General features: G+C 39.7%; 2 protein-coding genes across 3 annotated transcripts; one reads left to right on the forward strand and one right to left on the reverse strand.

Moving 5' to 3' along the window:
* Window positions 1–3788: 3788 nt before the first annotated feature.
* tmem182a (transmembrane protein 182a) lies at window positions 3789–11791 on the reverse strand. The gene is given in 7 exon segments (XM_063887537.1): window positions 3789–5032; window positions 5034–5236; window positions 5794–5931; window positions 6033–6131; window positions 7817–7940; window positions 9443–9984; window positions 11671–11791. Coding segments are annotated over 6 exon segments (768 nt in total). The 5' UTR covers window positions 9599–9984; window positions 11671–11791; the 3' UTR covers window positions 3789–4984.
* Window positions 11479–18465, forward strand: mfsd9 (major facilitator superfamily domain containing 9). 2 transcript variants are annotated; one of them, XM_063887536.1, is made up of 7 exons: window positions 11479–11572; window positions 11684–11915; window positions 13156–13243; window positions 14103–14146; window positions 15033–15162; window positions 15990–16199; window positions 16656–18465. In XM_063887536.1, the coding sequence occupies exons 2-7, from the start codon at window positions 11829–11831 to the stop codon at window positions 17507–17509; spliced, it is 1413 nt and encodes a 470-aa protein (XP_063743606.1). In that variant the 5' UTR covers window positions 11479–11572; window positions 11684–11828; the 3' UTR covers window positions 17510–18465. The 2 variants fall into 2 exon arrangements, with proteins under 2 accessions (XP_063743606.1, XP_063743605.1); XM_063887535.1 differs by lacking the exon at window positions 11479–11572 and having other exon boundaries at window positions 11591–11915.
* The last annotated feature ends 133 nt before the right edge of the window (window positions 18466–18598 follow it).

Raw genomic sequence — 18598 nt, forward strand, 5'->3', positions numbered from 1 at the left:
TGTCTATTCATTATTTCAAAACGAATGGGAAATTATGTAAAACTATCTCTAAAGAGGAAAGCAGCGTGTAATATGACTTGCCATATTGTTCATGCAATTCAAATACTTTTGCTTTTTCCGAGAGTTGAAAGAAATCAGATTTGGATGAAATCTGACTTGCATGTCGTCTGGAATTATGGTGCGTTTGGAAGATAAGCTATGATAACTACACAACGTGCCAATGAGGTGAGAGCAGTGAGGCAAAGAGGGTTTTCCAATTAACTTCCCTCAAGGTTAAAAATACAAGTGTTGACGGAGAGTTGAACTTATCTGCTTTTCTTCATCAAACGAGGAAAGGACTTCAAAAATGTCCCACAGCGAATCTGTCTCTTCCGTTCTGCTCCTTCACACAGGCAGAGTACAGAGCCCTCATAATGTGTGTTTACACAGATGCTACTATTTTCATATCTTGTAAATGTTTCTTTTACGTAGCCAAAAGCCCAATATGCCTATAGTGTACAGCATCTTGCATAAGGGCCATTCAATACAGCAGAAATGTGGACAGCTTTTGTGCAAATGATTGACATACACACACTCATCCTCAGGTCTTGCAACAAAACTCAGCTACAGAAGTCTAGCTTAAAAAAAGTAGAGGTGCGTTCGCTGTCAGGGCCTTGGAAAACTCGAGAAAAGCCTTTCTTTTGAAGTTGTATTTATGCTGCCTTGGAAGTGACTCCTCCCAAATCTTTACCTAGTTTTTACCTTTTCTGTTAGACAAGGCAAGTTTATTTATTTGGCAACTTTCAACAGAAGGGAATTCAAAGTGCTTTACAAAAATGCAAACATCAAGAGCATTAAGAAATATGGCAAAAGTGCATTCTCATGGATGTATAATGCAAAGAGACTTTCTCTATATACACTGACTCTTTCAGAGGTCCATTGATTACTGTAAGCGTATGTTCCTGATTGAGATTTGCTCTTGTAGACTCACTTAACACAACAAAAACTTCTCAATGTTTCAATGGTTTGTTCAAAAACTGCTCTCAGCTGTTTTAATATATGTTTTGAGAGGCTGTGATTGCAGAAGCAGAGGGTAATGCTAAGTATGGTTTTAAATAAGGTTTTATTTCTGGAATGCTGTGTGCACTCATTAGAGATTAAAATACATACAGGATTGTTGAAGATGTGACCACAGATTGGACCAAAGAATTTATCGTGAAAATAAACGTTTGGAAAAAAAAGAGGAATGGTTTTTCTTCACAAGGTTTTTGCTTTTAATGTCGGTCACTTCTAAAGACCATCACTCAAAAACGTTTGTTCTTGGATATTCGTCCTTCATCTTGCAGAATTATGTATTTTCAGGTTACACATGTACGTGTTTTCATATTCACCTGTTTAACACGTACATATACTAATTAATTATAAAGCCGATCCAGGTATAATATGACGCTTTTACAAGAGGGATGTGGAAACAATCACCTCTAGCTCACAAACACTGAGAGTGCACTTTTCTCATCATCCTGTGTTCAACAGTCAAACTTTAGAAACGGACATTAAATGAGGTCTTAAAAACACAAATGATATTATTTAGATAATGCGCCTGAACTGTGAAAGGAAAGTGATTTATTTGTGTTGTATTGTCTCAGCATGATTATGTCTTCAGTTTGTATATACAGCACGAATATAACTTTGGTTTGAAAGTGTAAAACAAATACAGGTTTTATCAGGTTTTGAGTACTCAACTGTTTTTTCCTACATTTTATAAGGCAGATAATTGTGTCATGTTATAATTTATTCACACGCATCTCCACTATTATGGTAATGGTTTATCTGTTGCATAATCCTTTTGAATTTATAAAAGTTAAGACATTTTTGTTCTCATTTTTTAAGCTCAGTGTCTTGGCCTTGCTGTGGTTGCATTATGAACAGACTAAACCTGCAGTGAGCCGCTTCCTCCTCCTCCTCCTCCTCCTCCTGTGGAAGTGTAACCCTCTCATCCTCTATCTCCCCTCATCCGCTATTCTCCTCCTCACCTCCTGCTGCACTCCATCCCTCTGCTGAGCACAGGTATTTGTTTAGGAATCTCTCGGTGGAAATTATACTCCATCTCCGGCGCTCTCTATCAACACACAATTATCATGGGCAATCATGCAGAACAGTGCTGAATTCAGCTGGGAGTCTGATGACATTACTGACTGCTGCAAGGCCCCGCTTCTCCTTCTGCAGGAAGAGGAGGAGGCCTGCAACACACCTGCATTAAACCTCTCTCACACACACACACACACACACACACACACACACACACACTGGCTTACACTATCTTAAAGACATGGATTGAGAAATGATTTATGTTTTTTTTATTATTTATTATTATTTATCTTATTAGGATTTCATTTAAACCAGGAAGTCCACCAGATAATAAATCTCTCTCCTGAGGAAGAATTGGACAAAAAAGGATCACTTTAAACGGACACACGTCAAATCCTTGTGATCTTATCTCATGATTTATTTTTATTTATTAGCATCTACCAACCTATGTAGCCTCTGGTTGTGACCTGCAGACACCAATACACTTATACATATAGGTAATTTTCTGCCCAAAACCACCTTTTACTCGTTTTTTCTACATATTAAAATGCAAAGAAACCTCCTCTTTGTACACTAACTCTTTCCAAACACAGCAAACTTGAGACACTGTCAAATCATTATTTTAAAGAGACCCATTATGCCACATTTTGGATTGTAGCCTTTGCAGACAATTTGCATAACACACATTTTGGACTTATGCATACTTTACTTTTCCCCATCAGGACTTTTACTTATTTTGGGGTATTTGAAGACCATAGTATATGTATTTTTACTTTAAGGAGTAAATGAGTACTTCTCCCAAAACTGTACTTTTCATGTTTTACTTGCATTTAGTAATCAACAGAAATCCACGTTTTTTTTATTATCCGGTGTCCTCTCTCTGTTAAACACTCAATTTCTAAAGAGTTTTGATCTGCAGTACCTTGGTATAGTTTCTCATAAGGCTGAGCAGAAATTTGCTGTGGCAGTGCGGACAGCAATTTGAATTTCTCAAATTTGGAAGTGTGAATCTCCATCCTAAAGAATCTTCTGTAAAGGTAAAGTCAATCTCACAAAGTAATCAAAGCCTTGCATTGTGCCGCTGCATCCTGCATCCTGGCAGTCCACAGATACAATACCCTATGTATGATAAGCACATTATAAAGCTCGAAAAGGCAGAGAGTAGATACAGACACATGAGGAACGACACTGGAGTCCATTCAGATCCTGATCAAATGCTCCATTCAAGAGTGAAATTACCATCCGTCTGTCAGCCTAGGTGTGAGTTCTTTCATCTACAGAACCTTCCTCTCAAGTTGTGATTAAATGCATACTGCACATACACTGCACATAGACTCCAGATAAGCAAAATAGCGTTTATGCCTCTCTGGGTGGAGAGTGATGTGTGAATTAAGTGACACAGCAGTGCCATCTTCTGGTGTTTCAGGTTAATGTGCAGTAGATTACTAGATCTCTATTACAAGAAAAAGGATTCATGTATTCCACTGCTGAAAGTCTGATAACATATTCACTGTTCATCTATTATTTCACATTGCCACCCTGTACTGATTTAACAGAGTAGAAATATTGATCATTTCGCATCTAAAATGGATTTCTTTCTTGACTGGTACAAATTGGACTTTAGATGTTTGGCATAAGCCTGGTGTCTGGAGCACACATTCCTTCAGAATTATTTGACTCTGCTTTATAGACACAACGTGACCCATTGAAGACACCACAGCTCTGCCTTACTTCTTCATTTTATTGGCAAACAGATAACAGGAAAAAAAACAACATTCATTTGGACAGATATGATGTTGTGTCAACACACAAACAAAGACGACAAAAACTCAACAACATGAACATGTGATAGTTAAATAAACTTAAAAAGTCAGACTTCAAGCTCGAAACCACGGAAGTTATAACAAATAACAGCATAGTTTCAGGATATGTACATAGCTGCAGATAAAGCTGTTACACTCAGTGAAATATAATATTTAATGACGTTACAGCATGATCTGATTGCATTTACATTGTTCTTATTGTCAAAAAAAGACCAAAACCAACGACACGCTGATCCTACAAACACATGTGTGATATGTCTCTGTGCCGCAGAGCTCCGTATCAATGAACCCACTGGTGTTCAAATCTAGTCAATTCTGTTTAAGCAATATCACAAAGCTCACATTTTCTCTAGGGGCTTCATGATCTGTAGGACACCTTTTCTAGTTATGGATACGAAAAAAATGGTGTTGTTTTTTTTATAACACAGGCTTCGAGTTTATAAAATAAGATAAGAATTACTTTATGAATCCCAAACCGGGAAGTATTTGTGTTGCAGCAGCATGATACAATACAAGGCATAGCAAAGACTTAGAAATAAAATACTGATCATACTGAGTTCTACATACACACTGTTCCACTGTTGTATATTTTTCTGTACAGCTGTGCAACTTTCTTGAACCATTATGTCTATCGCACTGCATGTTGTGTTATTATATTCATTGTTGGAGAAGCATGAGACTTTTTAATGTGTGCTTTTATTTAATTTGTCTTTATTTAACACTATACAAAGCATAATATACAGTATAACATGGTGTTTGTGTCAGTTTATAAAGAAAATGCTTTACTTAACCACATTTTTCCTGATCATTTTAATTAGCATTCACTCAAAACCCTTATAACTATTTTCACACTTTCTATTTGGGGATGTACCTTCATGTTTGAATGCACCAAATGTAAATAGCATTGGATAAAAGCATCAGCTAAATTAAATGTTTTGTCATTTCAGATATGCGTGTGTGAACTTAACAATGGTAGCAATGTTTTTATCCTGTCAGATCATTTATATCCAGAGCTTCCATATAAATAGTCTTTATTTACACAGCAGACAAGGGAAGGGAAAATGTCCGGTCTGTTGGTAAAACAATGAGTCCGATCATCTAACCTGCTGCTGGGGGAAGTCAGTGGCAGTGGATCTGGATGGTTCGGCCGATGAGGAGGAAGAGGAGGCCGGCCAGGAGGCAGAAGAAGATGCCGACGGGAGCAAACATGAAGGACAGCCCGTAGTGGAAGGACAGCTTGAAGTCTGGACACACTGTGGACCGCTGGTGGACGATGTACAGGTCCACCACATCCAACACCTGCACCCACAGCACGTACATCACCACCACACACAGCAGGAAGAGGCCTGGGGAGGAGTGGAGGATTTAAAGTCACTTTTGGATCCAAATAGAGATGCATATTTAATCAGCCACGACAGTTAAAGGTCCTTAATATTCAGAAGTATTATAAGCTAGGTACGACGTGTTCTGTAGACAATGTCCCATGTGACTGCTTTTTAAGTCTGACACTAGGAGGTTAGCAACACTCTCTTTTAATGAGGCTCTTTAAGGTACTTTATTCCCAATGTAGGTAGTTTAGTAATTTAAAATAATCTCTCGTCTGTTTTCTTTTAATACAGGTTACCATTTTGGGCCAAAAACAGTTCCTTGTTGAAACCATGAGAGAAATTCAAGGAAACTTCTAGAATCAAAAGGTAAAGGAGTTCCCACTTCACTTAATTTTTCACAATCCAAAAAGGGAACATTTGGTCAAATCTTTAATAATGCAATAGGTTGTGTTTTCTAAGGAAAATCCTCATTTGAATAGCAGCATACAATGGGAGAAAATTCAGTAAACTTCAAGGGTTTTAAAAAGTGTGCTTTGAGATTTTCCACTGGTAGCTGTAACCATTTAAAAGCTCACCTGATGCCAGGAAGAGGCTGCCGCCTGCTTTATATAAACGGTGGCTGGCAAAAGGAGCCGCACAGATGATGAATAAACCACCGAGCAACACAGCGGCCACACCGATCAGCATGAAGATGCTCCAGAAGCCTCTGTAGACTGGACCAAGAAATGTTATAAACAAAGCCATTGTATCACTGAAGAATATAAACTCAATCTCTACACACAGAGACCACCACATAACTTAAGAAGACACTTACTGATGGCCGAATCATACTCTGTTGCATTGTGGGTCTGATGAGACACTGGGAATGGGAAGAGGTAGGCGTGCGTGCACTCTTTGGAGTGAGGCTGATTTGCTGGGGAGAGAAAGAATACGTTAAAGGGGCCCAATAAGGCTCATTTTCAGATTCATACTTGTATTTTTCTGCCTCTACTGGGACATGTCTCCATGCTTCAATGTTCTAACAGCTCTTTATTTTTCTCATACTGCCTGTTACATAGTGATGTCACTATGTTACAGTAGTAAACAAATGAGTCCAATGGAGGTGTTTCATGCAGTGGGGGGAGTGTGTGGGAGAGAAACTCACTCTGGATGGAACTTTGGGATTTTAGCTTTTGCAGACCATTAACATACACAGAACCCTATATAACTCACCACAGGAAAGGGAAAGTCCCGAAAAGCATAATAGGGCCCCTTTAACAACTATTTAGCCTGTTTTTGTACAGAGGACAAGTAGAGGAAATCACTTACACGTGCAAAATATCAACAGTATGAGGTTAAGACTCTGACTGCGATCTCTTTGGATTCAAGTTTGGAAACAGTGTAAGAAAGTAATGATTATCCTGCAGTTTTCCCCTCATGTTTTTCATTTCTTCTCTCTCTCTTTCCTTCCACCATGTGAAATTCCTCAGACCCTCACAAGGTCGCTCAGTGCCAGAGGCTGTTTCTGACAATGAGCCACCATTCAAAGCAAGAAAATCTGGAAATAGATGACGCGCAATCACCTGACAAACAACCACAATAACATCACATGGCAAAGCGTCTAAACAGCTATACTGGCAGAGTTTCTGCAGGATAGCATCATACAAGTTTTATAGATGGATTGGCAGCGAATGAAAAACTGAAATGTATTCTGAGTCATCGTGCTGCCATGTGACTCAAATCAGACTGGTTTCCTGAACTCAATGACTTCGCAAGGAGGGGAGAAGAACCAGTCATAGGAAAATGAAAGATTAAAAACTATGCGGTTCTGTACGGTTGTAATCTGTGATTGGGGTTAATGTTTTTAAAGCAGTAATACCCCTCTCATATCCCTAATTAGTGTATTTGTATTCAAGGCACTGGAGTTTTCAAACTGTTTCTTGATTTGATATCTAAATGTGAATAAGAACGTACTTTCTGACCCCAAACTATAGGAATGTCACAGTATAGTACTAAATACTCTTAATGTTCTTGTCTGTGGATGACCTTTTTGCCACATGTGTTCTGGCATATAACTTATAAAACATACATTTATTTCTTGTGATGCAATAAAAACCTTGTATGCTAATCACTCTAATGTGCCTTATGTATTCTATACTACTTCCATACTCAAAAAGAACAAATCATGGATTCAAAAATCAATGTTTAATGCTACTTTTCAATAACTTATTTGACTTGTTTTTAACCGAAAATGCTTCTTTTTAATGTTTTGCTTTTAAAGAAATGCAGTGCCTTTCTCATTTTTAACTGCTCCACCTTCTCTTGCTTTTAAATGCAAATACAATGTTTTCCTAACAGCAAACAAGTTGTATTTACAGGGCTTTGAGTGTCCAAATGTTGCTCTCTAATTAAAAACACCTTGCCTCATATGTATACATTCCTTCATAGGTGGTTTTAATACGGTCAGAAGAAACAAAACAAGAGTGAAATGAATGATTTTGCGACTTTTCTCATCTTTTTCTTGTTATAAAACAGTGGAAACTATTAGAAAGTTAAATCAAAGGCATCAATTAAAAAAGATGAATTAACTAAGGTAGCAACAAGTCCTGTGTGACCTACTGAACCACAGCTTCCACATCAGGTGGTCATCATCAGCGTTGCCTTCAAACGAACACTTCCAGAAAAACCCTTCATGGTACAGAGTGATGCGAGGAGTGCCTTCCTGCACCACCACATCGCCCCGCTGAAAAGAGAGAATAATGATGTATTACTTAACATATTAAGTCTGCAGAATAATGTTTGAATAAGCATACTGATGGATGCACTCTGTGTGAAGGAATCCTGAGAGCTGTCCCTGATCATGTGCGGCAGGTGTGCAGCTGTCAGGTCAGGAATGAGCTGAGCCAGCGCCTCTAACCTCAAGCAGGTTTGTGAGTGCCGAGCGAGCGTGCAAACCAAGGGTGTCGCCATTCAGGAAATACTCATCAAAACTCCTAAATCGCCTGTGAGGTCATCCATAAATCCTCTCTCAGAGCAAAGGCTTAGGGCTGTAATAAAGTTGGACCTTCATGTTTTATTATGTTCATCTAAAAAAGGGTGTTTTATTTGGAAAGCTGCCTTTGAAGAGCTTGTAGAAGGACAGTATTGGGGTCAGGAACCCTTAACAATATAAATCTGAGGGGTCAAAAGAAGTCGAGAAAACCATAAACACATTTCTTTTTCACAAAATTATTCTTATTTTTAAAAGACAACCTCACAATAATTTCCTTTTCCTCTAAATAAGTGAATAGTTCAGGCTTTAAAATATATTTAAACAAATTATTAAGGGGAAAATCCAACTACAATGTCCGCTCAATAATAAGAGTCTTCTTGAGAATCCTGCACTTATTCCCGCACCTTATATTGCCTTGATTAGGATTGATTTAATTGAAAATGAATCACATTCCCTTACTACGAGCTGCCACTCTGGTGTTATTGTGGTGATATCATGTCTCCATTCCAGTTTCCCTGCCCACTATGAAAAGCTAAGTATGTTCTGGTCGGTGATATTTAATACAGCACCATGCCACAGGGACTACTGGTATTTGTATCTCTATCATAGCAAGTCTCATCTCTGCATAGCTGCACACACACTACATGCAACAGTGTCTGATTACATGAAGAAGTCCTCTTTACACTGCACCCATCTAATGAGAGAACGTTTGGAGCAACTGTTTTTTTAAATAGACAGTAAGAAATGTACTTAAGTCATTTACTGATAGACAATTCTGAGGTACTTTACATATGTATTTCCATTCAATGTTACTTTATACTTCTACTCCACTGCATTTGAAGAGGAGATACTCCACCACTCAACTCTTTCTGATATTGTCTGTATTATAATCGAACATATTGAGGCTATTTTTCTCCTGACTTTCACTTTTGATACACAAAGTACTTGTTACTGTTATTACTTCCATACTTTTACTTGTGTAAGAGTTAGAATAAAGGAATTTAATTTGTAAAGGAGTTTTTTAGCATTTAAAATGATACTTTTATTTCATGACGGATCTGAGATCTTCCCCCACCACTTAATATAATAGAAGTACTGTCTGTGTACTTAGAGCAGCTAACTTCAAAAATTTCCTTGGCTTACAAATTTCCTTGGGTTACAAATATGAATATTTTTTCAACTTTAAAACACATGATAACTATTATTTCAGACATGACAAACGATGATTGATCTGCTGCTCTCTGGACACCCACCTCTACTGTCACACCACCAACATCTCCAGGGTCAGGGTTTGGGTGGCAGCTCTCTGAGGCCAGCAGCCAGTAATCCGTCCCAAATGAGAGGAGGGTGAACACAGCTGCCAACGCCCCGAAGAACCCCGCAAAACACAACGCCACATTAAGCTTCATGGTCCGGGATAGGCCAGCGACTCGGTGTCTGCGATGCCCACACTCAGTCTGACTTTCCCCTCCAACTACAGCAAGCAAACTCCTTCAAGTACATCCACTGTGCTCCAGCTGGTGTAGGGTTTATGGATCCTCTCCTGTGTCTCTGTCTGTGTTATGTGAGGACAAGGTTGTGCACATGACTCCCTTTGGACCCTGCTGGGGTCCGCAGTCAGCCCACCCACCCAACCAACACCCTGGGCTATTTCTGGGGTCTGATTCCTCCACTAACTCCTCTTCACTGAGTGTGTGGAGCAGTTGGAGAGTGTGAAGGGAGGGGATCAGCGCAGAAATAACCGGCGGCAACTGGACACCCATCGTCTGCACGAGAATGTGAGGGCAAGGGGAGACTGAAAGGACAGAAGAGTTTCAGTATTCCACAACACCCTGCTGTAAGCTGCTGCCACACCACGACAACACTCATGTAAACAGACACATGTCGTTTCCTGTAAACAAGGGGATGAAAATTACTGTAAATGCTGCCTAACTTATGAGGTATTTTCAGCTGCATCACACCCCCAGAAAACAGAAGTACATTTTAACTACAGGTTTATAAACAGTTCAATTACTAATTATAGAAATGTAATACCAATTTCTCCAAAATTAACATTTTTTGAGTCTCAAATTATTAGACAATACACAGAAAACACATTTAAACTGTTAATTAGCATATCAGTTAATAACGGCACATCATTATTACTGTACCTAATTCGACCCAGTGCCATATATATAGCATACTATAGATATTATTTGAATCAAAAGACCCCATAGCTTATTTTTTGTTGCTTTGTTTGCATCTTTTTGTTGTCATTATACACAGTAAACAATTGCCTTGAGGTTGATGAAAGAAACATTCAATTAAATATCTTTTATGTTATTTTATTAATCTGCCACCAATTTTTGGAGTTTGTGTGTGCTCCTGACTGGGACACATTTTAGACTAAGGACGAATTAATTGTTGTGCAAATGGGGCTGTGGTTTATGTGTCAGAGAGCAAGCATGCAGTGATTCAGCTTTCCAACATTTTAAGTTAATTGAAGAAACAAGAAAATACTTTTTCATTTCATTTAACTAAATAGATTATAACTCAAATGTAAAACAAACTTAAAAGGATGGGAAATATTTGCTTTTGCTGTAAAACAGTTGTATAGTCCATGGCTTGGAATATTTGAATATGGCAGCAAAGCGACTGTAATTTAAGTGTGTGTGTGTGTGTGTGTGTGTGTGTGTGTGTGTGTGTGTGTGTGTGTGTGTGTGTGTGTGTGTGTGTGTGTGTGTGTGTGTGTGTGTGTGTGTGTGTGTGTGTGTGTGCGTGTGTTTTGTGCCGTTTTTAATATGTTGCGTGCCTCAGTTTGTCCAGCAGATGGTGGAAAAGTAAACGAAATCTCAGACTTTCTAAATGTTACAGGTAAAAACAAAATACTCGCAACAAACGAGTTCGATATTCAAGTTTATCCTTGCAAAACATTTTGTTAAAATTGTTTTCAATATCTAAAGATCTGAGAAATGTACTTTGTTGGATATATACAGTGTATTCTGTTTAATGTGTAATTGTTTGTATTATTGGTGTGTTTGATTCTTATTTTAGTGTCTAGTCTTTTTGCTATCCTCCAAAAAACAAGTATCCTGTTTGATAAAAAACATTTTCGTTGATTTCATTGATATCATGTATCCTAACATTTAGACTCAAAACGTTCTCATTGCTTTAATAATTTACAGCCCATGTAATATATCAATATAGATCATTTATCTTTACTTGTTGCATATGTATGGCATTTGATTTATGTTGTAATTTGTTAAGGTTTAAGGTAATGTTTATGTTTTGTCTGTATTTTATGAATAAGAATTTCCTGATTCAGGAATGTGACGTCAGAGGACGATACCAACTGTTCGAGAATCCGCGGGGGAGTCAACTCATAGGTCACACCAGACAACACGGTAGTTCAATACCTGAGAAATCAACCTCTTCACAAACAGTCAGATATACCACAGGACGAATATTATCTCTTCGAAATCTGCCATATATTTACACTTACCGTATTTCTTTAGACAGTTGATGCGAAGAAGTCTCTCGTGGACCCCTGCACATGAAATCTCCACCGGGACGCAGCCGGGCTCCGTGTGTTTCGATAGTTTTCAGTGGAGCGGATGAGCGCTTCCGCTTTCCCTGCAGCCGTGCTGTCACTGCGGGAGGATGAACAACCAGAAATGTAGCACCTTATATCAGGAACCAGGAGGACGGACGAGGATTATACAATGCATCTATGTGGTGGGCTTCATGGTGAGTAGCTAACCGAGACTGTACTGAGTGTACACTGTCGTGTCATGTTTTCGTAGCTCAAATGGTAGTATGATGTAAAAAAACAAAACAATTCAGATGTAATACATGAGCTTGATGTTCAGATCATGCAAAAACGGCCCAGGCATCCTCAAGGTGTTTGCATGTGATTTCAAATGTAAATGTTATGCTTTGGATTTTGCAAAGCAGCTCTTTAAAGTGTTTAAAGTCTGTTGAATTGTGCATGTATGAAGGTTTGCCAAAAAACATTAACATATTTTCTCAGGAATTTTTCATGCAGGAGCAAAAAGTCTGTGTCAGAGCATAACTCAAATTTAACCTAAACAACATCCTTGCACAGACCCCTTAAAACAGTCACCTGCCACATCCTAAACTGTAATAGGTATTCTCATTTTAAGCAGGGTTTGTAGTTCATTTGATCATAAGTTTTGTGTTACCTTTGATAACTGCAGACACATCTGTAAAGCTACTATACAATAAAATGTACTGTAGAAAGCAGGGACATACTGAGGTTTAGCCCCTATTTTAGAAATTCTTCTTAAAGATGCACTAATAATACTTTCTGGCCACTAGAAATAAAATCATGTAATGCTATCTGTACATACAAACAGACATGGTGTGTATGGTGTCATATATAACCCTAAATGAACGAGATGTATAGCTTCTAAATTGGAGAAGATATAAAAGGAGCAAAGCAGGTTGTTTGGACACCTGCTGTCTATTCAAAGCATCGCTGTCCTTTCATTTAAGAACATTGTGAAACCCAACTCATTCATAAACAAGTAAGTCTGTTTAACTCTGAACATGGTGAGAATCCAAGTTGTTTTTCAAGATGATGTGCAAACATTTACATTACATTACATCACTTTACCTTCCAGCTCATGTGATAAAGGGTACTAGAAGAATCCAGGCAGCTCAGGTTTTTGGCACGCAGAAACTCCTGGGGACAGTAATGCTTCTGCAAGTTAAGCAATTAGTGTAATGAGTAGTGTTAGAGCGCTGTATGAACTGCTGTGTGACTCCAATCAAGAGTTTGGCAGGAGCTGCTGCACTGATCTCAGCAATGCAGAAAAACAGATTGTGTTGCAATGCTCTGTTTTTTTCCTGTTTACTTCTGTTCAAAAGTGTTTCTTCAATGATTTTAAGATTGATAATAATAACAGATGGATACCTCTGGGGACATTCCTTCAATCCTTCTCCGTCATTTCCTTATTGTCTTCAGGATTTGTTTGGGGTGAGCATGATCATCCCGCTGCTGAGCCATCATGTGAAAGCTCTTGGAGCAAGCCCAACTGTGGCTGGTATTGTAGGTAAGTAGTAATCTAGTTAAGTTACACCATAGCTGCAGATGTACTCCAGAGTCACGCTTAATAAGCTGACAGGCTCTAAAAAGTCGCATGACCAAATAATTATCTGCTAGCCAGAATTAACACGAACCGAGAGGCACAAAATCTAACATTTTATCAAGTCATACATCAAGAACATTATTGTCATGAGGTCACAACACATTTGTAATGTGCACCACATACTGTATACTGCTACAGTAAATATTAGTGCCAAACTTACAGATTTCTTTCTAAAAGAGACCCTAATAAGCTTTTTTGGGCCTCCAATTGACTCTTTTGTGTTCTTTTGTAACACAGTGACATCACTATGTAACATTCTTGCTTCTATTGGCTAACACATTGTACGTGATAAGCTTAAGGGTGGGAAATCTCTAAGCAGTTGTCCAATCACAACAGAGCCAGCCAGCTAACCAATCAGAGCAGACTGGCCTCTGGTTTCAGACAGAGGGTGAAAAGAGGTGTTGCAGCACAGGCAGTATGAGAAAAATAAAGAGCTTTTTGAACATTAAAGCATGGAGACATGTCCCAGTAGAGAAATAAATACAAATATGAACCTGAAAATGTTTAATAGGGCTCCTTTTAAGTTTTAATAAATTGAACTCTCAGTCCACGATCATGCCCTCAATGCAGTGTTGTGTACAAGCTTAACTTATGTATGACTTAGTGTACTGTATACCGTGTGTGTGTGCTGTGTGATGATCCACAATATATCCCATTGTGCTGTTGTAATACTGTAGGTTTTGTTGCAGTCTGAACCCTCATAGCGTCTGCTCTGTGCTTTAAATTAATAATGTGATTAAAGACAAATATGAATCTTCTGCAGGATCTACATACGGGATCTTGCAGCTCTTCTCAAGCACAATAGTTGTAAGTATACACTTTTTTTTCTGCCTAAAAACAATCTCCATCTCCATCCGGCCTTCCCTGCTTGACAAGGCATGCTTACATTCCATGTCATTTCTGGTATTTTATGAAAACAATAAACACTGTTTTAGGCTGTGGTCACAAAATACATCCAGTCTCCACACATTCACTCGAGCTACTCCTAGTTCATCACACACACACACACACACACACACACACACACACCTTTTTTTACACAACAATTCATATTTTTACCATTGGACACCCTATGAGATGTTTACTCTGTGATTCAACCTTGATGATTAAAACCATGTACCCTAAAATAAACATGCCATTTGAATCAAGACTCTCCGTTTTCCACGTCGTTCTCCTGCCTCCCCCATCTCGAAAAGTTGGTTTAATTCTCAGGGGTCATGCGACAAATTAAACGGATAAGGATTCATCTGTTGGTTACCCGTGCAGGCCGGTTACAGCCTGATACACGCAGGGATATGTGAACAGCTGGGTCTCTATGATAATCCCACCAGGGCACACCCAGGACACAGCAAACCCAATTGGTACTAATGTCATTATTTCATCAGATTCATCAGTGTGTGTGTGTGTGTGTGTGTGTGTGTGTGTGTGTGTGTGTGTGTGTGTGTGTGTGTGTCAGAGAGCGATGAGGAAAAGATAAAGACTTAACAGGCTGGCTTCGGTTTGTCTTCATTTGTTGGCATCTGTCATCAAGAACTTATTCTCTCTAGGGCAAATTCAGTTCTCATTCTGTTGTGATAGACTAACAACACATGCACACACACAGGCATTTCAAAGGACTGAACAAATGATCCATAAACACATTGTAAAGTGTTTCTAAAGTGCTGTGTGTTATTTTCCTGTGTGTGGTTGGCAGGGCAGCTGGAGTGACGTGGTGGGACGGCGGTACTCTCTGCTGACCTGCCTGCTGCTGAGTGCTCTGGGTTATGGTCTGCTGGGGATGTCCAGCAGCATCGCTCTGTTCGTCCTCGCACGGATACCTGTGGGTGAGTCCTGAACCGAGGGCACACTGACATGTCACAGTAGGAAAGTCACAGGAAAAAAATCAATGACGGCTGAATTTCTGCTAAAACTGAATTAAAGCTGCTACCATTTAAATTCAATGATAAAGTAAATACTGAAATGAGCAAATTTGGATAAATGCATTGTTGTTTGATATTCTTTAGATCCAAAATGATCTAATATCTTTACAACCAGTCACTCAGGACCATAGCAGGGAAAAGTTTACTGGGTAAAGTTAATATGTACAAACACTGCACTGTGAACATAAAGCTCACCTTTGATCCCTCATGTAAAGCCATATTCACACTATATAAACATTCACAAGGACAAACGGAAAGTGAAATAACCACATATTATGTCAGTACATGTCTGACCATAACTATGAAGTGTTCTGCATGTGATTGCTCAAATCAGAAATAATGTTCGGAAGATTGGAAGACAATTTCACTGAGAATCCCACATGCAAGTTAGTGTGCACATTGAAGAGAATTGCATCTATTCTTTTGCCAAAACACCACAAACTTGTCTAACTGTTTATTTGAAGTTAATGTTTTATTGTGTTTTCAAAAAATGGTATTAAGAATTGAGCTGAAGCAGAATAGAAGAGCTATTGAAGGTTTACGTCTCATTTAAATTGTACTGAAACCAACAAAACAAACCTTCTAGAGAAAGTTCCTCTGTGGTAAAATATAATCATTTAAGGCAACCTATTAGTGAATTATTCCCATTCTCATAATTTGCACAAAGCTACCACTTCTACCTTCTGAATTCAGGTTGGTGTTATCCTCACTGTGACTGTTCTCTGTCTCAGGGCTGTTCAAGCACTCCCTGTCCATCTGCAGAGCGCTGCTGTCGGACCTGGTGTCTGAGGCAGAGCGCCCCCTGGTGATGGGACACTTCAACGCAGCCTCCAGCGTCGGCTTCATCCTCGGTCCTGTGGTGGGAGGATACCTGACGGAGCACGAGGGCGGATTTTACACCTCCTCCTTCACCTGTGCAGTCATCTTCCTGGCTAATGCAGGTGGGTACAAAACTCTGACCACTGAAATTTATTTACATATCGGGGTTAGAATCAGCTTATTGCACCATATTATTATAAGTAGTCATACAAATGCATAATGGTTTATTATCCTATAGTATTTTATAATGACTATATCAATGTCCAAGTATCATATACTTTCATAATTGCTGACCATTTTTAAAGTAAATTCATTTTTTTCAGTTTATTTAAAGCAAACATGACAACTCAAAGTAACTTATAATCACATAAATGCATTACAAAAAGTTCTTAATGTATTTATTTCCTATAATAATACATTGATACATGATCCCTGCAAACAAAATGTTATAATACTTGACCTTTGTAAGTCAGAAATAATTCTACAGTGCTATCAGCTGATTATTAAGCATGTTTATTATGTAATTCAGACATGGGCGCCAAAATATGTATCTGACATGATGCATTTGTTCATTCCAGGGCTTGTTTGGATGCTACCATGGAGCGAGACGCTAATACACCGCAACGACACCAACTCCAACAACGCCACGAGCAAAAGTTGTCCTGACAACAACTGCAGGAAGTCAGTGCACAATGGCTCTCATGCAAATAGTCACTGCCAAGTGTTGTCAGCAGAGTCTGAGCCGGGCTCCAGAGATCGTCTCCGGTGGAGGGAGGTGTCTCTGCGGCAGCCGGCCTGGAGGCAGCTGTCCTCAGTGGGCTCTAAGATCCACATGGTGGCCTCCTCCGACATGTGGGACCTCTTCCTGGTGCGCCTCCTGATGGCTATAGCTATCATGCTGTACTACAGTAACTTCTCCCTGGCCATGGAGGAGCGTTTCTCTCTCAAACCGAAGGTGACGGGTTATCTGATCAGCTACAGCAGCACCCTGGGGGCCCTGGCTGGGTTCCTGGTGGGGCCCGTCACGCAGCTGTATGGGAACAACATGCCCGCTCTGCTGCTGCACTCCACAATCCTCACCTGCTTGCTCATTTTCCTGTATGCTGCGGCCCCCAGCGTGTCGCAGGTGCTGGTCAGCTCCACCTTCTTTGCCATTTCCACCTCTATCGGTCGGACGTGCATCACAGACCTGGAGCTGCAGAGGGGAGGGGTCCAGGCCAGCGGGACTCTGATCGGGGCAGGGCAGTCGGTGACAGCCGTCGGTCGGGTCCTGGCCCCCCTCCTCTCAGGTCTGGCTCAGGAATTCAGCCCTTGTGGCCCCCCCAGTCTGGGTGTGGTGTTAGCTCTGGCAGCTGTAGGTTTGCTGCTCATCCGGATCCCCAAATGGGACGGCAGGGGGATGACCAAAAAGAGCCAAACCTTGAGTAACTGACTTTAAAATGATGGAAATGAGTGCAAAACTACCACTCAGAGAAGTGCTCTTATTCTGAGGCCAGCTGTGAAGATGAAGACGCATAGTGGGGGCGTGATTTCCTGCTCAAAGGCCAAAGGCGACATCTGTTGATATGGCGACATAACAGGGTCTAAATGGCTCCTCAGCACCAGCACTGCAGCCGTTCTCTCAGAGAGGACTGTTTCAAATCTCAAGCGCAGGACCAAGAAGTTAAACATGCCCCTGTGCTGAAGTTTGATCGCACAGAAGCATTGTGTCGGCACATAATGCTAAACAACGTACACTAGTTCTTACATTCTCAAACCACTATATTTTCCCTGAAGTTACTGACTATACACTACAATTCAAACTGGAAGAGGAATTATTATTAAAATGCCTTCTTTAGTGTAGAGAACATTAAAGCATGTAAACATATTTGAGTAGAAACTTGCTAAAAATGAGCAATACATGTCCCCTTTAAGACGAAGGTGACCCTCCTTTCAGATTCAGACAGTGATACTTCACATTCATTGATGACCTGAACCCTGAGGAGAAACTGGGCTGCCTTACTGCCCCGAGGTAGATCACACTGTTGTAGTTTAGCAGGAACCAAGATGGCAATAATTAAACACATTTTACCTCAATGCCAGCTGTTTCTCCAAATTGCACTGCATTTAAACCGGTTATTAAAGTGGTAAAGGAGCAAATGTTTGTTCTAGTTTCTAATTTAAAATTAGAGCATATTATTTGTTCCATCTCAGGATGGTAAATGAGAGATTTTAAGATATTATTGATAGTCTCTAAGTTAAATTTCCACTGTGTACTGATCACCACTGTTGTTGCAAAAACACCCACATGGTAATAAGGAACATTGTCTTGTAAAGATCTCAGTGATTCCATGAAATACAATCCAGATTCAGGCCAAAATCAACAAATAAACAACATTTTGTAAACAAGTCTTGAGTCGTATATACACAACAGTTTGGATGTTGAGTTGAACTCTATACTGTTAATGCTTCTCATCTTATGGCCGTTTCCTTAAGCGCAACAAGCATTCTTACTTCTGTGGCTCTCCCTCATTCTGTGGTA

The sequence above is a fragment of the Eleginops maclovinus genome, chromosome 7, assembly GCF_036324505.1.
Source record: "Eleginops maclovinus isolate JMC-PN-2008 ecotype Puerto Natales chromosome 7, JC_Emac_rtc_rv5, whole genome shotgun sequence".
Taxonomy (NCBI): Eukaryota; Metazoa; Chordata; class Actinopteri; order Perciformes; family Eleginopidae; genus Eleginops; species Eleginops maclovinus.